The sequence below is a fragment of the Amblyomma maculatum genome, chromosome 3 (assembly GCF_055883805.1).
Source record: "Amblyomma maculatum isolate TAMU_Amacu chromosome 3, ASM5588380v1, whole genome shotgun sequence".
Taxonomy (NCBI): domain Eukaryota; kingdom Metazoa; phylum Arthropoda; class Arachnida; order Ixodida; family Ixodidae; genus Amblyomma; species Amblyomma maculatum.
In genome coordinates, this window is record NC_139346.1 from 213455482 (window position 1) to 213482832 (window position 27351).

General features: G+C 42.8%; 2 protein-coding genes across 3 annotated transcripts in view; one reads left to right on the forward strand and one right to left on the reverse strand.

Moving 5' to 3' along the window:
* Positions 1 to 17191, forward strand: part of cactin (cactin, spliceosome C complex subunit) — a 38174-nt gene extending 20983 nt beyond the window's left edge. For both annotated transcript variants that reach the window (XM_084599555.1, XM_084599556.1), the window contains 7 exons: positions 257 to 462; positions 4357 to 4522; positions 7143 to 7310; positions 8095 to 8178; positions 8655 to 8705; positions 12676 to 12738; positions 16980 to 17191. In XM_084599555.1, coding sequence (XP_084455681.1) covers positions 257 to 462; positions 4357 to 4522; positions 7143 to 7310; positions 8095 to 8178; positions 8655 to 8705; positions 12676 to 12738; positions 16980 to 17105 — 864 coding nt within the window. In that variant the 3' untranslated portion in view covers positions 17106 to 17191. The remainder of the gene's footprint in view (positions 1 to 256; positions 463 to 4356; positions 4523 to 7142; positions 7311 to 8094; positions 8179 to 8654; positions 8706 to 12675; positions 12739 to 16979) is intronic.
* A 10-nt stretch (positions 17192 to 17201) lies between these two features.
* Positions 17202 to 27014, reverse strand: lin (protein lines homolog). Its single transcript, XM_084599557.1, has 8 exons — positions 26997 to 27014; positions 24279 to 24433; positions 22928 to 23213; positions 22155 to 22390; positions 18792 to 18967; positions 18595 to 18686; positions 17755 to 17926; positions 17202 to 17655 (listed from the first exon to the last, which is right to left on the reverse strand). The coding sequence occupies exons 3-8, from the start codon at positions 23211 to 23213 to the stop codon at positions 17277 to 17279; spliced, it is 1341 nt and encodes a 446-aa protein (XP_084455683.1). The 5' UTR covers positions 24279 to 24433; positions 26997 to 27014; the 3' UTR covers positions 17202 to 17276.
* Between the last annotated feature and the right edge of the window lie 337 nt (positions 27015 to 27351).

Sequence of the window (27351 nt, forward strand, 5' to 3'; positions counted from 1 at the left end):
TTTCATGGGTGAAGAAATAAATGGGAGGGGCAGTTGATCAAGCAATCTTGATTAATGGAGGATGACTCCATGATGTTGTTAAGGAGAGGTAGATTGAGGTAGATTGGGAGAGGTTCATTGTGTCAGGTGGAGAGAAAAATGTGTGGCCTAGATCAGTGCGGCATTGTCACACAATGAAGTCAGTAAATTGGCTTTCACTTGGAGCTTCCGAGAGAGTGACTGACCAGTGGGTGTTGCACTTTTGTGGCTGCTGCAGCAAGGTGTGGAAAGCGGGCCACTCTTCCCGTGCGTGAAGACTGAACCTGGTGAAGAAGTCAAGATGGAGCCCCCTGAGGCACAGCCCAGCACCTCTGCTGCTGCTGCAGAGAGCAACAGTGGACCCGCTTTGAATGAGCAGGAGGATGAGGGAAGAGGAGAGGATGATTCAGAAGCTGAGGAGCAGCCAGCTGAGCCTGTGCCCGAGTAAGGACCTTGCACACACTCATTACTCTCAATTACTCCCAGGCCTTTTTTTGCCATATTTTGGGTGCGAATCAAAAGGTGTGGTTATACCATTTAATTTAAATTGTAACTGCTGATCCAAAAATTCATACTACAAGTCAGCCCGCAAATCTGTAGTGGTCGCAATATTACAGCTATGAGGCTTACATTCCTGTGCTTTCGGGACCGGTCTCAGTTCCGTTTATGCAGTGGTCAGATAACTTGAATTCCGATTAATGAGTGTTTTTTACATTGTCTTAGTACAAAATCAACCAACTCTGAGGCTTTTGCTCCATCTAAGTAGCAATTCCATTTAACCTATATCTGTTTCTCAATATTCTACTGCGTTGAAAGGTGCACTGTGCCCCTGCAAGTGGGGCTTCTTCTAATGGTATTCTTCGATTACACTTTGTGTGAGTTCAGGTCGGCTGTGTGGTCTTGGCCACCTACTGGCAGCACTAGTGTTATTAAACCTTGCAATGAGGTAAACTACACTTCAAGGTGACCCATGGTCTCTGGTGCTTATTTTACGTGCCACATCACCTTCGTGCAGTGAAGCCAACCAAACTATACTCTGTCTCACAAGCTGTTTGCAACACTGGTAGGTAGAGCGCTCTCATCCAATTAGAGCTGCAGGAGCACAGAAATTTGTCCCTCAAATATTTCAGCTCTCTAGAACTATTTTTTAATCTAGCCAAACAGGAACTTAAAACATAGTGTCAACCGAAATTCTTGAAGTGGAAAGCGCGTTTCAATCAGCCGTGAAATTTATAGACAAAACTAGCACTGACACGACAATGTGTAGGCCTGTGGCGAGGTTATAATGCGCCATCTTTTGGGAACATGGGGTTGACAGAGTCGGTAGCGTCATGCATGTAGCCTGTGTGTCATGCATCAAATATGCACGGTTACCTTCAGCCGGAGAAGCAGTTAGCTTTAAACGTTATTCAAGCACTTTGCGTCCAGGGCGGGGACAGTTCAGGTTTGAACTCTTTTATAAGGAGGACTTCAGGTGAGTGAATAACACTCTACCAGTGGACAGTGCATATGAGAAGGATGGGCAGAGTATTATCACCAAAGAAGCGTTCTCATTGAAAAGGCCGTGCACAGACGAAGAAGCTAGATGATTTTGACCTGAAAACGTTGCTAGACTGTGGTGCACCACTTGTTCTGGAAAGAGAAAATACCAATTATCACCAAGGTTGTGCAGCGCCTCCGACAGGACAATGCGTTATTGACCGCGACAGCGTAAAAAATGCAGAAGAAGCTTGACTTCCAGTACAAGAAACGCACTCGGAATGTGCTGCTGTTTGAAGCGATACACATTGGGCAGCATTGCTGCTAGTACTTCCACCGGATGGTGGAGCTGCGACACCTTGTTTTGCATTCTGCCTCCATCTACATGCGGCTGCCCTGGTCGGTATTCAACAGGTTTCCTTGGGCAGCGGTCACGCTGACCTAGATATTTGTAACATGGGGCAGAAGCGTTGACGTGACAACAGAAGAGCTGATACAAACTGATGTTGACAAAAAAAAAATGTTGGCTCAGCCGCTTGAACAGCATTTTGCTCGTCCAAAAATGAACATAAAAACAAAAGATGCCAAGCACACCTGCTGCAGTAACGAAAAAGCTAAATTATTAGTACATCTTTTTGTCACAGATGTTCCCCCAAAACGAGCTGCATAGAATGGACGCAGGGACTGCTCGTGTCTGTGTTTCATGCATGCGCGGTGCGCCCGACTTTGTGGCCACGGGGGAAGGCAAACTTGAACATAGGGCAGCATAGATAAGATCAGCAGACCAGCGCCTCGAGGTCATCGAAAAGCTGAGGCGAATGCAGGCCCTTGCTGATCACACGGCCCCCTGGGTGATGGCATTGTAACTGGCTGCGGTCCGCGCCTGGGAGCGGTAGCGGACCCTGAAACGGCCATGCGTCTTCCAGGAAACAAGCGTGGCTTCTTTGCCTTTGCCAGGGGTGGAGCGTGGGAAACAATAGACACAGGAGCATAAAGGAGGACCCTGAGAGGAGGGAAGAAGACAAAGAGTCGGCACAGGAAAACAAGGAACCAGAGATGTGACTGGGGTGCTTTGAGAGGCCGCACTGTAAAGATGTTCAGCCAAAGTTTTGTATAAAGTGTAAAATAAATCCTAAGCTGGTCAAAAGCGTGCCTGAGGAGTCTGGATGCAAAAGGGAGAGAGAGAGAGAGAGAACCTGTTCAACTCCTTTATTTCCATAAATGGAGCACCTTGTGAATTTATCCGGGTGACAGAAGCATAGGAAGGCAGTTATAAAGTGCACTCCATTCTGATTGTCTCAGGACATGCCTACCTTCCACAGGGCTGCAAACAGCTTGTGAGAGAGAGTATAGTAGTCACTAAAGGCTAGCTGCAAGCACTGCCTAATGTGGTATGCTGGCTTTGCTGCTGAAGGTGTGGAAACTTACTGTACCCATAGTGCACTGGTAACAGAATTAAACATATTCTCATAGGTAGTGGTTCATTCCAAAACACTGCCCATATGGTTTCACTGCGAAGTAGGGTAAGCCTAACAATGCCTACCAAACGGTGCATTGCCAGCGTGTGGTAAGTGACACATTGCTTCTAGAAGCACGTCATAAACTTGAGTATAATATATTCTAGTTTTCAGGTTACAGATCAGCTTATCTATTGCTGTGTTTGATATATTAAATTACATGTTGGTATATCAAACTATTTCACAGTCCTGTTTGAGTTTGATATATGTCCAGTTTCAACTGTGGTGCGAGTAAAAGTGGAAGTCTTTTCTCAAGTGCTTGCCACACCACCGCTAGTCACATGTGTAGTACGGTGAAGCCTGCCATCTGGAAAATGGATTCATGACAAACCGCATTCGTTGTATAATGTTTGATTGAAAGCCAGTAATTGTTAGTACTATTATTTGTTTATTATACATTGAGTTTCAGCTGCATATTTTGCTGTGTTTTGTCTAGCAGTGAAGTGTCTTGGAACTTGTATAATGAACCCATGTTTTCTTAAAGAAAAGACACCAGTTTGAGGGGAGGGTTTATTAGGCAGGGGAAGAAAGTTTGGGCAGGTTTTCTGCGCAAGAGTCAAAATTTAATGTACCAATATCCACCTGTGAGAACATGTCTGTTTGTTTAATCATCAACAAAATTATGTGGTCAGCCACACACCAGTTTTTACCACTGTTCACCAACTGCAGTAAGGTAAGGGAACCTGATTAACGCTAGCTCTGAACATCAGGTGTACATGCTAGTTGTAGTGAGAGTTGGAAATTTTTGCTCCCGATCTCAAGCTCACCAAATCATGTTGGGGCCTGAAGGTCCTGCTTCCTGATTTCTCTACATTTCAGTGTAAAGGATGTTTTTAGCTGCTGCATTCTCTCCCTTCTGCAAATGCTTGCCGTCTTTGTATAATGCTTGCACGAAAAGACAAATGCCTTGATGTTATTGGCACGCTGTCACCGTCTTGTGTTGCAGACAGCGATGAGAATGGCTGGAAACTGAGGAATATGCTGCGAAAAGCCACCACTTTCTTTTTGTCAGTAACTTTTCAATGAAGAAAGTGAAGGATGGTTCATTACATGAGTGAATACAATATTTGTTTAATCTGTCGTGCTAACATTTGCCTCTCAACTATTTTTGGCTCTTGCTGAAGCTGAATGCATTCACAGTTGTAGAGATTAGGCATTGTTAAGTTTTGTACCTTACTGAAGTCTATTACTACTAGGTGGAGAGTGCATGCTTGATGTATCGAACATGGAAAACAGTGCAAGAAGTTCATGTTGACAAATCAGTTTGTAAAGAACCGTGTAACGAAGGGAGCACAGCATCATGCTGATGATGATTGGTGTCTTATCACATCCTCCCCTTTAGGGACCCCATTGCCAAGAGTGAAGAGGAGTATCGGGCGGGAAGCTACAGTCCACGGCTACTGCGACCTGAAGAGCTTGAGCCAGGCACGCTCCTCATTGATAGTGATGATGATGAACAGCGGCTTGAGTTTGCTCGACAGCAGCTGCTAGGCACGGGGCGCATCCAGGCAAGAATAAGTTCCTTTGACACAACTCTATGTCAATTACGTGCCAGATAATGTGTCACACTGATCTTGGTGACGCGTCAAACATGTCGAAATCATTTGGGCACTGGCAGCATTTGGTGGCAGGACAGCCATACCTATGAAGCTGCTGCTTTTGTTGGTAGTAACAGTCACTGTGAAGTTTTTAATGTATGCTTTTGTTTTAAGCTCACACCAACAAAGCACATCCGGTAACCTGCTTTGGTAACAAAGCAGAAGTAATCCTCATTGCTCATCGTGCAAGCTTTGAATTAATTAGAGCATTTACCTCTTTTTTTTACTTTTACTCCATGATTACCACTGCTTTTTTATACTTGCTGGTAAATTCTCAACCTGCCAGCATTGCTAGAGCCACTGTGCCTGAAAAAATTTGCTGCAATTCCAATGTACCTTGAAGTTGCTACTAGTGAGGTTTCAAATGCATATGGGTAAACTTGGTCACCATCACACTAACCATATGTGCGTACATTTTGTGTTGGTGTCATGGTGGGAGCAGCCCTTTGCTGCTTCATAATTAAGCTGCTGTGGTGTGTGGCAGCTGCATGGGAAGTGCTATGACCTTATGTGCTTTATTGGTGCTTTAATGTGACATCGTTAAGGGCACTGTTCGGCATTGTCCACAGAGAATTACAAGCATGCCTCTGGCAGGTTGTAGTTGGCAAGGGACATGACTAGGCACTGATTGGTCAGAGGATTGTGTAATGTCATGAAACATTGCATGGCTTACTTGACAGGAGCTGCCAACTCAAACAGGTCCGGTGAGATGGGAACCCAATTCTAGTCAGACACGCTACCCTTAGGCCACGCAAGCACATTTTATGGTTTGGTTAAAGGGCAGGTTTATGTCTACATCGGGTGGTCTTTCACATATCATGGTAGCTTAAGACTGCATGCAAATGACTATGTGTCAAATAATAGGGGGACAAATGAAACGATAGTGATTAATTCAGTGAGTAGCAGAATGCGTGTATGTAAACTAGGTTCTAGAAATTTCAGAAAGGGAGCCGCATACGGGAGCCTGCAATGTCGTACCATTAAAGGTGGATATTAAGTGTCCACCCAGTTTATCTTTTACTGGACATCCTTGCGTTTTACTTGTAATGGTATACTCGTGTTAGTGTAGTTAAACATCTCAGTAAGAAAGTATAGTTCTGTATAATGAAAGTAAAAAAAATCCTATAATGAAAGGTGTTAGGCAAGGAGATGCAATCTCCCCTGTACTATTCACAGCTTGCTTAGAAAGTATTCAGACACTTGGAATGGGAGCAGTTAGTGATAAGGGTAGATGGAGAATTAATCTGTGATTTGCTGATGACATTGCCTTACTAAGTAACTCTGGGGATGAACTGCAAAGAATGATTGATGAGCTAGGCAAGAAAAGTAGAAAGGTAGGCTTGAAAATCAATATGCAGAAGACTAGGGTAATGTTCAACAGCCTCGGGAAGGAACAGCAGTTTATGTTAGGTAGTGAAGCACTGGAAGTAGTAGGTGAATATATCTACTTAGGACAGGTAGTAACCACAAATCCTGACCACGAAAGGGAAATAACAATGAGAATAAGATTGGGATGGAGCGCACAGAATATGACTAGCAGCTTGCCGGTATCGCTCAAGAGGAAAGTATACAATAGTTGCATCTTACCTAAACTCACCTATGGGGCTGAAACGTGGACGATAACGAAAAGGGTTCTACTTAAGTTAAGGACAACGCAGAGGGCTATGGAATGAAAAATGGCAGAGGTAACATTAAGAGGTAGGAAGCATGCAGAGTGGGTCAGAGAAGTAACTCAAGTTACTAGCATTCTAGTGGAAATCAGGAAAAAGAAATGGGCATGGGCAGGACATGTAGTGTGAAGAGAGGATAACCGATGGTCGCTTAAGGCAACAAACTGTATCCCAAGGGAAGGAAAGCACAGCAGGGGGCGGTGAAAGTTTGGTGGGCGGATGAGGTTAGGAAGTTCACAGGGGTCAAGTGGGTGCAGCTTGCACAGGACCGGATTAATTTGAGGAATATGGGAGAGGTTTTTGCCCTGCAGTGGGTATAGTCCGGCTGCAGCTGCTGATTGATGGTGATAAACGTATGTAGCATTAAGCATCCGTGCAGTTACTGTTCCTTACATCATACCGCCCTGTTCCTGTTCATGACTGCGCTTGACATGCTTGCAGTAGAATGCGCTTAATTTCCTGCTGCAGCATCAGTGCCGATGCTTATTTTGTTGAATCAAATCGTTCTGCCACATAATGCACTATTTTCTGTTTCACAGTGCAAAGCGGCAATCTTTCTCTTTTTTTTCTGTGCACAAATAGTACTTACCACCAACTTTCTTGTCCTTATCTTTTGACAGATTAACCCATTAAATTTTTTGCGTAAAGCATGTAGTAATTCCCGTGCTCTCTTGCTGGGAGTTCTGAGGAATCAGCAGCTCCAGGTTTGAACTAACTTTTGGCATCATTTTTTGACATTGAATGGCTTAGCGATTACAGTCTCTCTACTAATTTAGCTAATTCAGTTCATTTAACTTGCACCCCACGAACTCATTGGGATGTCTTGCAAATAGAGCTAATCAAAATAAAATTAACCACAGAACCTGGACTGCATCGAAGCTGAGCGAGCATTCGAGCATGAGGCCAGGAGAGGCATGAATGCCGATGAGGCCTCATTCAGCGTTGAGTCGCCACTTCAGGACAAGACATACCTCTGGTCGGACAAGTACCGGCCACGGAAGCCCCGTTACTTCAACCGCGTGCACACGGTAAGCGACCAGCATGCTATGCGGACTCCTCCCCATTGCAGCGGATTTTGCATTTAGTAGGACACTCCTCTGTCAGATGGAAGAAGGTTTCGTACACTGCTCTGGTGTTATGATATGACAAGTGATGGGGACCAATGTTTTTCTTGAGCATTGTACTGAACATACCTTTCATGCAGAGTATTTCATTAAGTAGGAAGCCTTGGCCAAAGAAAAAAATGAAAGCCCCTCTTTTTTGACATGTTGGGCCTTATACGTTCCTAATACCATATGATAAAATTTAAAAATTTGCTTTGCTATTTCAGATGTGATACACTATTGCTGAGCTTTTGGATGTTGAAAAATTTGTTGAGCTTTCAAGCGTCTTGCAGGAAGGAAGCATAGCTGTGTTACCCATGGTTTTCTTCTATGTTCTGGTCATCAACATGCATCATTTATCAACTGCTGGTTACTGGCGTTGATACTAATCTTAACAGCTTCATTTTGCTGCTTGTATTTAAATTGTTATCTGCATTTTTCTTGGTTGCTAAGTTGCATCGCAATCACTTCGTACTTTTTAAGAAAGAGTGAAGTCTGCAAAAATATTATTGGTAAGGGAATAAAACTAAAATGAAAGTTCACGATTTGTGTGGATCACTCGCTTGTGCACACAATGACATGCTGAATTCTGTGGAGATATCTTAATCGTAAAATGGTATCTTGAGGTTTATAAGAGTCCCAGGTAATGCATCTCATTGAACTCTCAACCACAACTGATGTCAGTTTCGCTCTGTGCTTTCGTAATCAGGGTTTCGAGTGGAACAAGTATAACCAGACCCACTATGACATGGACAACCCACCACCCAAGATCGTCCAGGGCTACAAGTTCAATGTAAGACTGCGCTCTGTTTCCCACTCTCAATTCTCCTGGGCTTATGCCGAATTTGTGATGTACATATTGAATTTGTTGAAAGCCAAGCAACAGTTATTGTAGTTCTACAGCTTACCTAAGAAAAGGCTGTTATCATTCCTCGATCCTTCTTTCTTTTTTTTTCCCCCATTTTTTGGCCGTGCTCATGTTTAGGGCAGTTGAATACACCTTGTATCATGTTGTGTGTGACTACCAGGCGCAGTTGCTTCATTCAATGGTTAGCATTGACTCTGGAATTGCCCTTTCTATATGCTATAACTAATTTGTTTTTGTTTTTTTTGTTTTCATTTTAACTTGTTATTCTCTTGTTTTTCACAATTTTTGTCAGTCTGTCTAGCCCATTTTTAAATCGTACTACCGGCTATGTCCTTGCATGGTTTGCTGTGAAGAGGCATTGTGAGCTACCCATCATGAATACACACTACTTTTCCTTTCAGATATTCTATCCTGATTTGATTGACAAGAACCAGACACCGGAATACTTCTTGGCAAGTTCCTACCTTTTTATTCCCACTTTAATGCAACAAGACTGAACAGCCAGACAAACTCACCATCAGAGGATCCTAAAGTTGTCGCTGAGGACAAATTGAGTTTGGTCCACATTTATGGATTCTAAACTCTACAGTTCTTTTGATAGTTCTAAAGAAGCTTGGAAGTTCGTGTTTCTGGGAATGGAGCTTTTGTAAGCCAAAAAATTATTTACATGTAGTCAGCAACTGATGTTTCTGACTCTCTAATGACTGTGAGATGTCTGGAATATCATGCAGTCTGAAATTTCACACACAGAAAGATCACTATTGTAAGGATAGTGGAGTAAAGAGGCAGTAGCTTTGTGAGCATTCTGAAGCTTCACGTGGCCTAATTTTGCCGCATGTCTTGTGCACTAATGAGAGGCAGCAACTTCCTCCTTGACTCTGCATTCAATGGTATAGTGCCATCAATACGTTGTGAATGAATCCACGAGTTGGTACAAAGTCAGAAGTGAAAGCGAACTTGCTGTTGTGGAAATGCGATGCATGTGCCGTACAGAAGGTCAGTAGGGAACTGTGAAGGTGGTGATGTACTAGATAGAAAACTGACAAATATCTGAAGCAAGCACTTTAGATATTTATTTCAAGCACTTGTCTCTCATAGCCCCTTAGTTGCTTTGGGACGTTAAACCACACAAACCAAGCAAACGCTAGGTCAGCATTGGCTTCATTATTAAGCAGAAGCTAGAGCCAAAAACAATCTCAGAATGCATTCTGCAGTGACTTGTTGCACAGAACAGTTTGGGCTGCAGTGTGTTTTGCCATGGGTATGAGCTTCTCATTTTATACAGCACTGGTATTTCCACTCGTTCTCTGTGCGAAGCTTCATGCGCATTTTACTGCAACATCTTTGCATATTTGGAAAACAAGACTCTGAACAGATGAGTTCCACAAACTGTGACTATTCCAAAGTTTATTCAGCTGACAACATCTGAAAACCATGCATGTATGTTGCGCCAACCTGTAGAAAATATCAGCCCCACCATAACTTGGGTTCTGGTTTTTATTGGACCCAATCTTTAGTCTACTTTTAGGTATGAATCAACAAGATTCTACTATGCATATATAACACTGAAGCTTGGCTACTGGCGGTGATGACGGGGCAAGTGCAGATGAGGTCAAAACCTCAAGCTATCACTTGGGACGCTATCCAAAATTTCAAGTGCTCCAGTACATCGACTTTGTTAGATGTGCTGCGCTGTCACAAAAGGGGAAGGGGGATTCTTATGCTTCATCTTTGATGGTACAAGGTAGTGTTAACGACTCCCATCCACGGTTCCCCTTGCACACATACATCATTGCAACTAATCACTAATTTCTTAATTAGTGCCTCTATTATTTCACAGTACTCTTTAGCATGGTCATAAGCCACACTTTGCAAAAGGCAACCCAACATAGAAGCTGGGCTTAACCAAGCCATATGAATGTTTCTGCATAGCCTAGGGGTAGCATGTCTAATTTTCAGGATGCAAAGGCACTGGAAGGTTAGACTCCACTCACCCACGCATCTGAAATGAAAAATCTGAGTTGGCAAGTCCTGCCGAATCTGCCATGACGTGGCGTGGCACCACCCTGTAACCAATCAGTGCCCAGCAGTGTCAGCTACCACCTGCCAGAGCCATTGCCATGGTTTTTCTCTTACAATGCTGACAACACTGACGCCAGTTTTTTTTAAATATGGAGCCTTTAATGCTGTGATGCTAAAATGAGTATTCGAATAATCGAGCAGTTCAGGAAAATTGTGGGTCTGAAATTCCAGTTGCTGACACACCACTGGACATTTTTATAAGCAAGCTGCTTCGTATTAGGTCCCATTTTTATATGTAGATCTGCTTCACCTTCAAATCACGTGCCAGTTGGCAGAGATAACTTGTGACACAATAGATAATTTCAGTGATGCAGATCTCACGATGTGGCAAAAAGTAATCGTATCATCCAAGCAAGCAAAATCTGCTTGCAGAAGCATAGGAATGTAATTCATTCAGGTCTATTTTTGGGTGATAGAATTTAATATCTGTGTCACTGCTCCCTGCTTGCGGTGCACACCGCATGATTGGCGATCGCGTATTAGTGACATGAACTGTGAAGGACGTGAGAGTGTCTGTTGCTTGTAACAAGGGAGCAAAGCAGTACTGATGTTCGCACCTTGAAAGATGGCCCGTGGGTTGCTTTCCGAAATTAGTCTAATTCGCTATGAGTGTTGTCAATCGTTATTGCTCCCTGTAACAAGAAGCCAGATATTCGATAAGTTTTCATTGACTTCTGCAACATCACCGATTGGTTAGTGGCTTTTGACTCGCAGCTAGAAAATCCAACATCATGTATCTTACCTGCGACTGTTGCTTTTCAACCAAAACGGTCATACAACCTCTGCGAGTGGCAAGAGTGGATGGGTGATTGGTGCTCGAGGGTGCAGTTGCAAAATGTCTTTGTATCATGCACTGTGGTGTGAGAGTGAGTTCAGTGCGTCCAAAATCCTGTACATTGTACACAATGCATCTTAGCCAAAAAGTTTGGGAAGTGCATACTGTCCTGAAATTTGTACCATATATAGCCACATTATTCTCAGATTCAAGTGGATTTTTAAATTTCAATTCCCTTAGAAATAAATGCCCCTCTTACGGCAAAACTAATGTCAACATAGCCGCAAAGAGCCTAAAAATCGTTATTCATTGAGAGCAAAATAAAGTTGGATGCCATTGCTCCTCATAGTCATGGGATACAAATATTAGCCGCTGTTCTTGTGGTCTTTTGTGCCTTAGGCTAGAGGTTCCGAAACATCTCAAGGAACCCCAACTGCCCTCAATGTGTGACAACGGACCCCCCCTCCTCAATCAATTTGTCGTAGGGCATCACTGTCACTTGCTGTTGCTTGTGAATGAACCCCCCTTGCTCTTTCTTATGTCCTTTTTCACAATTATAGGCATTTGTTTGCTTTATTCCTTTCATCAGTCAATTCTATTAGTTCAATTTCCATCTCCCATTCATGCTTGGGGTTTAACTCTGTGACAAGAATGCCAACTAGTAGTCCCAAAACAAATGATCCACCTAATTCGCCTCCTTAACCAGCTGAGCTTCCTACAAAATCATGTGGTCACTTGTTCAGTTTTTATTGGGTACCTGCCTTTCTCCACTTTGGTGACAGCACTACCTTGGCATTTTTCTGTTCCAGCAGGTAACTGGCTTTTTCTAGTAAATGAGCTCACTGGTGGCAGCACGATGCTTGGTAGTGCCATTGCCATTCAACTGCTCAGAAAAATATACCATGAGGCACACACGGTGTGCTAACCTCCCTATTTGCCGACTTAGAATTGGCTGCCCCGCATTACCGGATGGTCTACACTTGCAGTTGTCATATGCGCCACTGCACATAATTCGCCGCGCGTCATTTTGTACACCATGTCTCTTCGGCGTTGTCTCACCGCCACTGTAAACATGTTTGTGCTGGCGGAGCAATGTCTTGGCATGGTGGCAAGTCCACCAGACAAGCCACCGTTGCTAGTGCTCTCAGTAAAACATCAACACGCTGCACCATTTCTAGTGTACAGCATGATGGCTCACTGCCAAGGCCTGTGCTGTGAGCAGCACTGAAACTGACAATGCGAAACTCAGGAATGAGCTAAGGCCTAACCTGGTACTGCGTCTAGTCTCTACATACTCTCAAAGAGTGTAAGAGAAAGGGAGGAGGTCAGGGTGTATTTGTGGAACGCACAACGGCATTCCATGAAACCCAGTTTGAGAATGTGGGCCTTAGGACATCTGTTTAAAATGTAATTTGTAAAACTGCGTTGCTTGGTTGCAGAACCCATGACGTCACAGCCTGAAAAAACCTTGGGTTCCGCAGAATCCAGTTAGAGAACTTTTGCCTTGGTCTATTTGTTTGACATGCAATTTGTACAACTGTGTTACATATTGTTGCTGGTTTCAGACTCCCATCGAAGGCAACAAAGACTTCTCCATCTTGCGGTTCCATGCTGGGCCCCCCTATGAAGTAAGTTGTGTGGAACATTATGTCGCCTTCGAATAGGACACACGCATCTTACTCATAGTTTCATTCTCAAAAAAGAAGATGAACCCATATGTGAAGACTGTGGACATGGAATGACGATAAACCACATTTTAATTTCATGTAAAAAACTCGAAAAGCTACGGAAAAAGCATTTCACTCAATTTTACACCGAACAGATACCATTCCATCCATCACTTCTCCTAGGAGAGAATGCAATTGTAGACATTTCATGTGTTTTTAGTTTCTTAGAAGAAACATCTTTCCTGAACAAGCTATGATATCTTAACACTTTATTCCTTCTCAAACATAATATACCTTGTGCTTGGCGCATGATAGCCTGAGTTGCTTATGCGCCATAAAACACAACACAACACAACACAGTTTCTACCTGTAAATTGATTCACTGAATATAGTAGTGGGTTTAGCCAGGAACAAATGTAATAACCTATGCCCTGCCCACTTCACCTTAGTATTGCAGGCTGTTTCAGTAGACCTGTGAGTCTCGCAAAGACAGGACGGATGCTCACATTAATTTTTCAAGTCAAAGCACCTGCCTGACCTAGATAACCATCATGCAGATGTTCATCAGATAAAATTACTGTGATACAAAAGTTTTCGGCAGCCCTTTCTGGCTTGTTGAATAATTCAAGCTTTCGGTTAATTCGGACGTTCTTTTCTGGTTCCTTAAAGGGGTCAGGCCACGGTCATCTAATATATCACAGATTTGTAGTCTGGCAGCAAATACTGGGCGTTATTATTCTATTTCCGAAATTTGAGCGCCCTAGACGTATTCCTTATTTTGAAATAAGTGGCCGAAGTTGAGACCACGAAGCTTCTGCCATTGACACCGATCGCCATGTTGAAATGCTTGATGACGTCACAGAGTGACACCGGCCACCGCATCGTCTGCTGCTGTGCCGGCGCCGGTAAGCTGCCAATACATTACAACATTCCTCCTAATAAGTGTACTCAGCATGTTTCTAAAACAACACAAACAGAACACAGAAATGAAACGTTACGTAGTTCTTGCCCAAACATTCACCTTCAGTGCGACCGCCGCCATCGTCTGATGGCAACACTGCGCCCACTGCCATAAATACCGCCGCACCGACTGCACTGGCCGTGCCAGCAAAAAGGCAGATCCCTTGTGCCAGTGTCTGAAAACCTTGCTAAAATATTTTTCTCGTAATAGGTCCTTGAAATAGGAATTCCAAAACTGAACGCTTCTTGTGAAATGCTGACCCATACAGTGAAAGCTTTTGCTCAGAGCCGATGCGGTGCCCATGTTCTTGTATGCTAGCTCCGCTGCTAAGGAGTTGCCGAAAATAATCACTTCCTTTACTATGAAACAGTGGGGTTGAGAGTAAATGATTTTCATGATCGAGTGGTTCATTTACTAAAATGCCTCCCTGATCTATTACAAAGTGCCGTCCACTGTGGCTTCGTAAAGTAATTTAGGCCTAGCGATAATTAGGGAGAAGCCTGAGCGCCGTCGTCCTTCACGCTCACTGGCGCCATTGCTGTAAGCTTGCGGCATCCAGTGCTGTAAGCTTCATGAGCTTATCTTCTATTTTCATGATGCGGCTAGGGCCACACTTGGGCCTAACAATGAGCAGCGTAAATGATGCTACTAAGACGGGACGGCTGGGGTATTGGGTGCGTCGATATAGTGTGCCGCACCCTATACACTATGCTGCTGCACTGTCAGGCGGTACCCGAAGATTGCACACAAGCGCCGTTGCTTTTGAGATGTGTCTCAATGGACAATGTGTACGTTGTTCGAGCGGGCCTTTCATGCTCTGGCACCATCGTGCACCTGAATCCCGTACACAGATGCTGCTATTCCCTAGGTTAAAAGTGTTAACAGAAATCGACGAAAAGCTCAGTTCGCGGTAACCTCGGTAAGCGGTATGACTGCTGTCTGGTCAACATTATGCGGGTTCGCATGACCGCAGTTGACGCTGCTCGTACACAGAACATGCAGCAGGCGACGCAGCGTCGGCCTACGCCGTCACCAGCTGTGCTAGCTGCCAGACCAGCAAACTGTTCACAAAGGAGCGAAAATACTAGTTTTAAACATACCTGCAGCTTTGATGCAGCTGAAACGTTGAGGTTTAGTTGCTTGGCACATCAGGAACAAGGTGCAATGAACAGTTTATATTCCAAAATTGGTATCATGGCCCCTTTAAAGGCCAAGTTAATGAGAGCTTATGGTATTCAATAGCAGTAGGACAGCTCCACCTGATTTCATGCAGGTTCTTCCGATACAAAAGCCAGTACGTATATGGAATCCTCAGTATTTCTTCTTCTTGGGCTCCAAGATTACCCCGGAAGGTGACTGCAGCTATGAAATTAGGAGACGCCTGCTTCTGGGAAAGAGAGCCATGGCTAGCCTTGACCGCTTAGTAAAGAACAGAGACATCAGACTGCCAACCAAGATCCGTATAACTCGTGCTGTGGTCTTTCCAGTTGTGATGTATGGATGCGAGAGTTGGACTGTGAAGAAGGCTGACCGCCGAAAAATTGAGGCGTTTGAATTGTTTCTTGGACTACCAGCAGATCAAGTCAGTTGATATTGTCGACCATAAAGCCTGACTGCTCATTGGAGGGTCAAATTCTAAAGTTAAAGCTCAGCTCTTTTGGCCATCTGATGAGAAGAGAGAAGTGACTGGAGAAAGCTTTGATGTTGGAAAAAGTTGAGGGTTACCGGAGAAGGGGTAGGCAGCGAACGCGATGTTCAGATGGCATTCTCGAGGCACTGCAGATGAAGTTATGTGATGTTAGGAAGATACTGAGACCGGAAAGCATGGCGTGATATGGTCCATAAAATCACGAAAAGTCGGACACGACTGAACTGAACTGATATAGAATCCTATATAAAATTTGTGCAGAATTTTTCAGTAGGGTATACACTTCTGTGCAATTCTAGATTGATTTTATTTGCAAATATGACGTTAATTCTGAAATAAATAAGACAAACAGCATTTGGTGTATTTCGATTTTTAAAAAAAGTTTTGTCACTGATCAGATTATTTTTTTCTCGTATTCATATTCGAAAGTTTCAATAATTCGCTCACCTATATCTTGTCCTATGCAAGTACATAGAGTACCAGGTGTCCTAGCTAAGTGTGGGCAAGATTGCAGTTTAAAAAAATACAGAGTATCCTAAGCTAGGGAAGCCAACTGAGTGCCATTGTGTGTCATGTGGCCTAGTCAACTTTTCGTATACTTACTTCAAGAAAAATTTTCAATTTGAAAGTTTTAGATGACCTTAAAAATCTGTTGGTTCAAATGTTTCTCAGAGCATACTGTTTACATAGCTGTTTTTACTGGCCTGAATTAAAGAAAAGCAAGCTGAATTCAAAATATGCTACTTGAAAGTGGCGATACCATATTAACTCGAATCTAGGCCAACGTCGATTCTGAAGGGGCAAGCGGAAATAGAAGGCCAGAAAAACAATAAAGCAAGAAAAAAGCTCCTCGAACGTAAGCTGGCTGAAAAATAAGAAAATTGAGAATGGCAATAGCTACAACAAAACAACATTTGCCACAAACCTGCCCCCATTGATTTGTCATCATTTTCCTGTCCTCTTCATACCTGGCACAATCTTCTGTCCATCAATTGCATGTGAAATGCCAGTATGTTTGATGCCAGCATTTAATAAACTTAGCCGGTAAATAAGTAACTAACTAGCTACGTTGATTTCACTTGCTACCACCATATTCTTGAATCTTTACAAATTTGGTTACATTTAGCTGGGACACACGGTTTGTAGAAATGCAGACAGGAACATTTCATCTAAGTCACATGGTCGACTTCTTAGACTATAATTTATTCAGAATTGCTGAATATTACGAACTTGGTTGATGCAATGTCATGCTTGTCACATGAACATGTGCATATTCATGACCAATAATGGGACTTATGGGGGTCCAAATTTAGCTTTTGGGACTACAAAACAAGAATTGCTTGCCCCTCACCAGACAGGATACTGTCGAACCCCTGATTATGGATACAGTTTGATGGCTACAGTGCCAGTTATTTTCATCATAAGGATAATCATGTCGATGTTAACTTTATAACATAGGCATACTGATGTTGGTCACAGCTTTGCCACCCATTTCCTTAATCGGGTTCTGTTGCAACTTCCTCATGTTCTGATTAGTTGCATATCTGGCGGCAGCTACTGATCTACCATTTCGTTTTTTATCTCTTTTTCCAGGACATTGCCTTCAAGATTGTAAACCGTGAATGGGAATACTCCTACAAACGTGGATTTCGCTGCCAGTTCCACAACAACATATTTCAGTTGTGGTTCCATTTTAAGCGGTACCGCTATCGACGTTGAGTTCTTATCACACTGTAATCACCTATTTTTGCATACAAAATTGTATAAAAGAATGTTTTGCGTGTATAAAAGAATCATAAGGATGAGCCTGTCTCTTTTCCTCCTTGAATGTTTTATTTATTTATTTGGTATACATACTTCCTCCCGACTAAGAACACAGATCAGATCATTCTAGCCATTTTCATAGATGATTTCACACTGCTCAATGAGCCTAACCAGGGGAGCAACACTGAAGGGCAGCAGATCACGTCTCTGTGACATCTTCTCCAGCTTGATGCGCATCCTAACAAGCACTGTCATGGTGACATCAAGCCGAGCATGTGTCTCTGCGTCCTCCACATCAAGGCTCCCATCAGTGTGGCACCTCACGAAGGCATCCCACTCAGACAGCACCAACTTGAGATAGCGCACAATGTAAAGCAAGGCACAAGTTTCCTGGGAAGTCACAAAGTCTATCAGAGTGACGTGATCGTAACCAAGTGAGCCAAGGAACTTCACAAACATCCTGTGTGGATTGAGAATAGGCACGAAGTCTGTCCAGCTTGCAGGCCTGGAACATTTTATGCACACTGAGTACCCTAGTTGGATCTGAATTCAGAAACCGACTTTCCGCACCTGTAATAGCTCAAACTCCTGCAAGCTCTCTCACCTGTGCAGATATAAGAGCAGCATGCTCAGCAGACACTCCATTAGCTGATCATCTTGCTCAAGGAACAAATGTAGAAGATGGTCCACAGCATGCATACCAACTCTTGTGGGTATTTTTGATTGCAGCCACGCGAAACCAGTTTGCAGGGCCTCTAGCAGGCCTTCCTGCAGCCCTGCACACAAGATGTAACCACAAGCATATATTCAAAGTGCACCTTTCGACTTCATTTGAAATGGTAAACCTGAAAATTGAAAATGTTTCTTTTTTCATTTTTATGAAAAAAGAAACACTTCTATTCCATATCATTTCATTTCTATTTCTTTAAAACCTAATTTCTATCGCAAAATGTAGAGCCACTAGCATTTTGAAGAGCACACCTTCCAACTTGAATAGTGAACCGTAAAAATTGTGGCAGGTTCTTCTTAATGCTGATGCCTATTTGCTCTTCAGTCTAAAAAATTGTGCCACCCCACTCCCCAATTATGAAGAAGGGCTTGGGTGGGAGAGAGAGAGAGAGAAATTCCAAAAGCGGAGGGAACTAAATGTGATGTGAAACGGCACATTGTTGTTGCAGGTGCAGAACTGAGAAATTGTGCAGTAACTATCTTGGGCGAAAGTCTTTTATATTGCTATGTGTGTAAAAAAAAGAGTAGAACAAGTTTATTGCAATACAGCATGCAGTTCTTGTGCATAGCTGTTGTCGTGCATTATGCCTTAACTGAAAAGAAAAACTACTTTAGACAAAGAAGAGAGTACTATTTGTTTGCATTTTTGTGTTTCACTCAGGTGCTGTGAACCCTTGGAAAAAATTTACTGAACAGAAAAACAGTGTACACAAACCTTGTTGTAAACAAGTTGCAGAGGATTTCAGCAGGACAAGCACCCCTCGCCGAATCATTCTGCTATCACCCTGAGGCAAGAATACGTCCTGTCTGAGGGATCAAGAGAAACCTTAAGTCAGATCTCGATTCAGAAAACTTGTAAAAATATATGTGTGAGCCAGCTTCTATCATGAACTCAGGTGCAAACAAACTCACTCTGAATACTTGAGGCTAGGTTCTTTGTGTGTCCCTCCAAATCCACAAAAACCATTTCTACAGCACAGTTTGTCAAACCAGCCCTGCTGCACAGTTTTGATCACTTGCTGTCCAATCGAAGGCACCCACGATGGAACTTTGGAAAACTGTGCTTCTGTCGTCACCGACTGAAGTCCCTGGGAGACATTTTTGACACATCATTTCACACAATTGGAATTTAAGACTGACTGGGAAGAGTCTGCTAACCAAGAGTTTATATGTAGTTGCAAGTAATGCACAAACTGTTCCTTATAGTCTTTTGTTATGCATATTGGAAACACTAAGGACAAACTGAATTTAGCCTATATCAATAGAGTGTAGTATGTTCTGACAAGCTAGTAGATATAAAAGATTAAATGCAGGTATTGCCAGCACCAATTAAATTTCAACCAGTGATTATAGTCCTTTTCAGTCCTAGCGTTACCACAAGTTTGAATCAGGTGGTGGAAAACACATTTTCTGTAACAAATGCATCTAATGCTGCCAAATAAATATCAAGATAGCCAGAAAGAGCTTTTTCTTCCACAGCATTCCTTTGCAATTAGCCCTATCAGTGAGACAGGTAGAAACAATAAGTCGGCGGTAGCGCCAGGACCACAGGCCTAATACTTTCGAACTCTGCGTGACCTTTCAGTCGAGTGATGGCAACCATGGTGGATTCTCTGCATCATGTATAATATCATATCATGCATATTGCTATATTATAGTGGATCATTACCGAATCTTCACTGTGTCAGTACATGGAAACAGGTGTGCTTCCTACAGACCGACTGTGAATGGGTGTGATGCTTTTTGTCTAGTTTCCCCATTGTGAACAAGGAAGCAGTAGGGCTTCCTAAACGTCAGTATGTTTTCATTAAACTTTGACTTTGTCAGTGACCCTATATTTTTCTTTATGCCACCACCTGACCAGACCATGTTTTGTTGAACTCTTAATTACATGAGTGTGATAACCATTCATTAAGGTGGAAACAAGAGACTGGTTAAGACATACAGGCTAAAATCCAAAACATGTACATGCTAGTAATGGAATGTAATTGAACATACAAATTGATCTCTAATGTATTATTTGGAAGGAAGCTTTCTGTACCATGGGTTCAAAAGAAGGTGCTCAACTGCGATGCAATGAATAGAAATTGCACATGATGCAGCAACAATAATCCTAGATTTTAGCTGATGCAATGTTTATAGATTCTGCAAAGACTTATGCCTGCATCTTGGATCCTCTGTTAATAGAAAAGATTAACTGTCGATATCAGTTCAAAAACTGCTTCTTGGATTTGAGGTTATGTCTCTGGGTGCACCCAGGTTATTAATGTGCTATGTACTGCTGAAAAAGACAACCGGGATGTCTTTTTCGAAGCACTGCAATGGCCTGTACTTGGCCCAACACTGTTTCTTGTGTATATGAACAACATTTTTTATTGTACAGAGCCAGCGGTGCGACTATGACTTTTTGCAAATGACTGTGTGCTTTACACCCTTTTACACATATAAGTGACAACTAGACTGGGCTCAGTAGATCACTTGCGATGAATACTGTTACTTGGTGAAATATGTGAGACATGCAAATCAATCTTAATGAGACAACACATATATCACCATAATTATTTAAAAAGTGCTAGTTAATTTCACCTATCGCTTACATGGTACATTAAATCGACTTGACAAAGTTAAATATTTTGGTACCATACGTAACAAAACACCATTGAGATGGGACACTCATATTTTCAGTCAATCAATGAAACGGCTTGGCTTCCTCAGATGAAAGCTTGCAGGAGCACATTCAGGCATGAAATGAACCATGTATAAAAAACTATTTGGGGATCTGAACCAAAAATAAAAAATTGAGTGATGCATTAATAAAGGTATGGAATATGGCATTCAGAATAGTCTGTTCCATCTATTCCAGACATCACAATGTAATGATTCTCTGCATTTAAGTGTGTTTCCCTATCTTGGCTACTGGCACAGTGGTAAAGCGCTCGGCTGGGGATCCAAGGGATGGAGGTTCGATTCCCGGGGAGACTAATTTTTCCCTCCGGGGTAGCGCAGTGGTTATGGCGCTTGACTACTGTTCCCAAGGACACGGGATCAAATCCCGGCCTCGGCGGCCGCTTTTCGCTGGAGGTGAAAAGGAAGGCGCCCATGTGGTCGAAATTTCTGGAGCCCCCCACAACGGCGTCTCTCATAGCCTGAGTCTGGACGTTAAACCTCACAAACAAACCAATCAATCAGAAAAATTTGGCTTGATTTTTTCTTCCAACTTTGTCATGGTCATATCAGTAACTTAGTAAAAAAAATGGCTGCTTAAAATAGCTCAACTGCATATGTGTGCTGTGTGATGTCAGCACATATTAAAGATCCCCAGGTGGTCGAAATTACTCCCTAGCCCTCCACTACAGCTCCTCTTTCTCTTTCCACTTTCACTCCCACCTTCCTTCCTTCCCTTCCAGTTGAGGTGTTCACAGAAACGAGTACTGACAGATACTGTGCCTTTCTGTACCTGTGAACAAATAATTATTATTATTATCATCCCAGCAAAACGAATAACAGTAAAAGTGTTCAGAATTTCTATCAAGCTGTGGCACTCGTAAATATGCTTTTTTCCTGTTTTCTTTAGAATTGTCGAATGGTTTGCAAGTAAAACCGCTAAAGCCTAGTCCGGTAAGGTGTTAGTGTCACACTTGAAAATGTATTTTCAATTTTCATTTAAATGGCATATTGTCGTGGCTAGTTTTACTGATAACAATCATAACATTGTGAACTAGAATATTCCCTTCTATCTTTATTTTGACTGACAAATATATTTACGTTTGCTTAACTGGCATATTGACCTTTTTTATTGTTGTCCATCTTGCTGTACTTTTATTGGTAGGCACTAGCTGTCTCTACAATTCAAGAATTGTTGTGTGCCCCCTCTTCTTTGAGCCTTAAAAATGCTTACTGATTAATAAATAGAAAACAATAAGCAATATGATTTGTTGGGTTTAACATCCCGAATCTACTCAGACTATAAGGAATGCTGTAGAGCATGTGTCACGAATAATTTTCACTAGCTGAGGCATTTAACATATATACTGACATTGTACAGCACATAGATGCCTTTTGCATTTCATCTCCATCAAAATGTGGCCACCACAGCTGGACCTAGAGAGAGAGAGCAAGAAGCTGTTTGCTTTTGATTAGCAGCTACATGCTTAACTCTGTGATCAACAGGCACACTCTGCTTAGTGAAGACAGCTACAATAATGCTTGACCATCACAAATTGCTTCGAACATGAATATGCATGCTAGCATGGCACAACCTTTCCCTTTGGCTACCTGATCCAGTATTTCCAAAGCTATGTTTGCCACTAAGGCGTCTTCCCCCATGGACAGCTGTATCAGTCGTTGCAGCAGTGGGCCACCCAGTATGTCTACGCTGGAACATCTGTGCACTAGTCTGAGCCACAGGCAAAGTGAAGGGTACAGGACGTCATGTGCTTCACCCTCCTGAACAAGTGGCGACATAATGTGCAGACACTTCACAGCAGCTGGCATCAGGGCAGTGGAAAGGTCTGCAAAAAAACAAGTGCAATATCAGCATTACTAGGAAATGAACATGTCTGCAAAAAAAAAAGAACCCTTAAATTTGAGAGCATGTAATACTTCAATTTCATGAATATATATGTTCATTTGACTATTTAGTTTTGTGTGTGCAGAGGTAATTTAATGCATGATTCTGTTGGCAATATATATAAGCTGGCAATTCTACAATCAGAGCTTAGTGAGTCATTTCAGTGCTTTTTCTTCCTGGTCTTGTTGTTAAGGATGATTCCTAAACATTTCACAAAGACAACACTGCAGCTATACTCTTAAATGTGGCATATTGTGTGCAGGCAGACTTAAAAGATGTGCAGCTAATACAGCATGACGTGACAGCTACAAGGTATGGCATGTTTGCAGTACTAAGAGTAGTAGTCTACAGCAGCGAAGAATAAATAGCATTAAACCTGACAGTGGCTATGTACCTAAGTAACAAGCAACTGTTTGTAACTACAATGCTGCAGCTTCAAGACATTCGAAAACTACTCCCTGGTGCACATGCACAGTACCATGCAGGTTGGCTGGTTGTAAAGCAGACACTGTCAGTATGGGGCAGCTGTTATTGATGGTTTCTTCTGGGTGGCAGCTCCTGGAATCTGCTGTCAACAGGAACGTGATCAATAGGCAACACCGTGTTTTCTCCTCATCCCTTGCTGTGGTAAGTCTGTCAAGATGCTTGCCAAGAGTGCTCAAGAATTGTTGCTGCAAATCCAAGCTGCATATTGCCAAACAGCTTAAGGTGGCCATGCAGCAGTGAGCAATGAACTTGTCAGCAGTCACCAGCTGCAAATTCATCTGCAAGGTACAGATCACAACGAATCAAGCAGAGAATATGCACTCAGTGCAAGACTTAGCATCACATATGTTCCCAGTCCAAGACACCCATCAGCATAGCTGTGCAAGGCAGTACTACCACAATTGTTGCTTAGTGTTGCAAGTAAAAATAGCAGTGATTTTCTATTGCCTTCAAGATACCACGAGTAAACAGGGTAGCTGTTTTGCCAAGAGGCATATGATCGTGCCTCAGCCGCTCATATTTTCTCCGCACATTGAACCACAGAGATAGCTACAGGTTCCATTATATTCAGAGGTGTAATGATATACCAAACAAGGTAGATTTGTGTGTGTGCATGTATGTACACCTCTCAGCAAGTGCCCCACTGTGGTGGTGCAGTGGTTAGGGTGCTCGACTGCAGTGCCCAAGGATGCAAGCCTGGCCTTAGCAGCTGCTTTTCAATGCAGGTGAAAAGCAAGCTGCCCATGTGCTGTCAGTGCACATTAAAGGTGGTCGAAATTTCTGGAGTCCTCCACTACTTTGTCTCTCATAGCCTGAGTCACTTTGGGACATTAAACCCAATAAACCAAACCAAATCAACCTCTCTGCAAGCAAACAGATGCTGTAATGATGTTCACATTGATATGAACCAAACCAAGTTTTTTTCACCAATACTACAGTGTAGCAATGCTACATAGGAAATAATCACATTGAAACCTCCTTCAAATTATGGAGGACGCCAAGGTTTTCGCTGTGAATTGAAACTAGAAGGCGCGTCTGAAATTTTAGGTGTGTGTGTGTGTGGGAGGGGCGGGGGGGTGATTTAGTGTAAAGAAGTGACGATCACCATTCTTGGCAGTCATTATTGTAACAAAGTAATCCGCTACGAATTAAGGCAGCACTTTCTGATAAACAAGTAGAGGGTATACATCCCTTTAAGGGCTGTGTTCGCATTCCTATTCCGCAACAGATCAGAAAAAAATATATCAACGAAAATGGTTGCTTGACACAACTGATGCTTTTTACGGAGTTGGCGCGGCCCCGTATACATGCAGCAAGTAGACACTTCAAGGAAACTTCCTTACCAAGTTTATTGCGATTTCTTTTTGCGATAAAGTGGTTACGACTTCTTGGATGACTGGACATATCGTCTTCCGTTGTACTGACCTGCGCGCCGCTTCGAACACTGCATGCAAGATCGTCAAGCAAAGGAGCGAGTCTTCCTGACGCAAACTGTTGCCTGCAAAACGGTTAGAATGCGTCATTACAGTCTCGTCAATTAGTATATACTGGCAAAACTACAAATACGCATTTGTTACCTAACAATTCCCTAAGGTGATGGTTTGTCCAAGAAATCAGGTCTTTTTTTATTTCACAACCACATCCAGACAGCAGTCGATCATAAGAATCTTGAAACGCCATAGCCATAAGCAAATAGCAGGCTTTTTTTATGCTCACGACTTCATCTTAAGGCGGTCAAGTGGCACAGCTATCAACTCCGTCAACACTTACAAACTGTTGGAGAAAACTAGAATACTTGTGAAGCTTTTAACCGTGGAGTAAGGAAAAATTAGCATCACCCGTGCTTTTGCTTTTAAACACAGGGTGTACATTTAGCCATAGAGTTAATACCTGCACACAAACTATACAGGTAAGAAGAATCTTTGCTCTGTGGAATTTTCAACTAAACTAGAGTGTACTAGAATAACTAAACTTTAACCACGGTGACTTTGACTATTCTAGCCACTGTAGCTACTGTACTACAAGGGCGCGGCCATATTGGTTTTCCACTGTTGCCGCGCTGTTGCTCAGAAATGGCCACAACATGCCTATGACACGCAAAAACACCTTGCGCAATAATAATATAATAACTGTTATTATTGCGCACGATGTTTTTGCGTGTCATAGGCATGTTGTAGCCATTTCTGAGTAATCGATTTCCCCACACTATTCTAGCCTGAATAATATTATGAACACTATTTTACACGAACTTCGTGATTAGACTAGAGCCGCTACACATTTTACCCTGGATTCTACAATGCCTGCAGTAAGACTTACTATTCCTAAACAGTTTTTTCAATGAAATACTTTCAAAACTGAAGCTAATTAAGCTCAACTGAAATGAAATTTTATATAAACCACCTGCCACTGGTGACAAGCGAAAAGTGGAGAGAGGGAAGAGGGAACGGCATGTATCAGTGGGTGTATCAGCCAAGGTTAACCTGTCCGGTCCGGATGAGGAGCATTGATTGATTGATTGATTGATTAAAACTTTAATTTCCACCGATTTAGGAGGTCCCCTACTCCCCGCTCCTGGCACGCAGGCCTGAGGAACGGGGGCTGGAACCTCCGCGACTAAGGACTGGCGAATATACATTGGTTATTCGCGGCCTCAGCCGCCAGGCGGACGGCTTTCTGCTGGTCAGCGGGGACGTCGCTTCGCAGCAGGGTTACCCAGGCTTCTCTACTTTTAATGTTGTCCCTAGCGCCCGGAGACTTAGGGCATTCCCAAAGTATATGGTCGAGGGCAGAGAGCACTCCAGCGTAGGCCGGCACCAGAGTGACGTGTCCTGATCTGACTGATGCCGAAAAGGGCGCGCGGTGACGAATTTGGTTGAGCCACGTACAGCGCCGAGGGAAGTCGCATTTTCAAAAGATTAAGTGGGTACGGTAATGAATAACAGCTTGGTACAAATATTCAGCTACATTCAAGCAGCTAATAGTTAGAATGCAAACTATTAGAATTTAGTTAACCAGCTTATTTTGGATAGCGTGATTCACCTGCTTCTTTTTTTTTTTTTTTTTATGTCAGCCAACGCTGGTATTGCGAAGCCGATGTAGGCCTTTCAATATTTGTATAAAAACAGTCACGTTCAGAGCTTGCATGCAATACATATTGCATGCAAGACTGCAATATGTATTGACTACAAATTCAATGCCGCTTCATCATCTCGATGTCCATATAGACGCAGGTAATGAACTGCCTATGAGCAAAGTTTTCTCAGCTGTTGTTTGTGTTTACGCCCACCAAAAGTGCGGAGGCACGAGCCGTTTTGTAAAGCACAATACTTACACAAGGATCCCCCCCCCCCCCCCCCAGTTCATTTGTGACACAGGGAATCTTTCTCATAAGAAAAAGAGAGTTTCAGGGACGTTCCACAGTTAATTCAAACTCTGCACTGTTGCTAAGCATAAAGTGCTGCGGATACACCAGAATACTTACCTACACAAGGATCCTCCTCAGATTGACAGTTCATTTGTGACACAGAGAATTTTTCTCATAAGAATAAGAGAGTTTCAGGAGCGTTCCATCAAGCTCTGCATTGTTGCTAAGCATAAAGTGCTGCGGATACACTAGCCATATCTCAGTTAGAAATTAGCGAACAAAAATGCGACTGCCCAAGCTCGATAATAATTTTATGTGGACACCTGCTCGTCCATGACCAATTGTTTTCCATATTTAATAAATAGTTCAGTACCTTTCCTTTTTTTTTTTTTTCACATACCAATTTTGCTGCGAGAAAGGACAGCGTTCATTTCTGTAAGGAATGTAACTGACTGGCCGAAAGGATAAAACTGCAGATGTCCGCGGGCGAGGCGAGTACGAACTTGTTTTCACGATTGTTTGCATTCTAATTGTTAAACAAACTTAGTATTTCCGTGGAAAAAACAATCCGCGATCAATCATCAGTACTGTATGTATTGCATAAGCGTGTAAATCACCTCGAATTACGCAGCGTACTTCGTGCATTTAAGGTCACGAGAGGCAGCTAGGGTCGTTGTGCTTAAAAGTGCACACTCACGAAATTTGCCATTCGGCCTGACAGTTGATGAAATCTTCTTTGTTTAAAGAAACGCACGTCTTCGTTAAGTTATCCGCACATATGTGACGAAATACGACGTTATTTGATGCACAAAAAAGGCCCGGCGCTGATAGCGTCAGCTCTCGCGCAGAAAGCAGATGTCAAGCGAAGCCCTCGCTGTCTTCATGCGCTGCGCACGTGCGAAGAGAGTGTCTTTTACGACACATTTCTTTGAACACGAACATCTGATTGCTGCCTTTTTGCGCGTTTGGCCGTGTATGACGTCTGTAGGAAATCCCTGACCCTGAAAGGGCGTGCGAAAGCAAAAATAAAAAAAGAGCAGTGAAGGATAAAT

Bases quoted from the DNA above. Each gene is read 5' to 3' on its own strand.
- lin (XM_084599557.1), bottom strand. From the start codon at position 23,213: ATGAATTTGCAGCTGGTGACTGCTGACAAGTTCATTGCTCACTGCTGC. The intron at 22,391-22,927 runs GTACTGTGCATG...GTTTTTTTGCAG, and splicing joins ACAACCAGCCAACCTGCATG to ACCTTTCCACTGCCCTGATG. The intron at 18,968-22,154 runs GTAGCCAAAGGG...AATGTCTCCCAG, and splicing joins CTTTGGAAATACTGGATCAG to GGACTTCAGTCGGTGACGAC.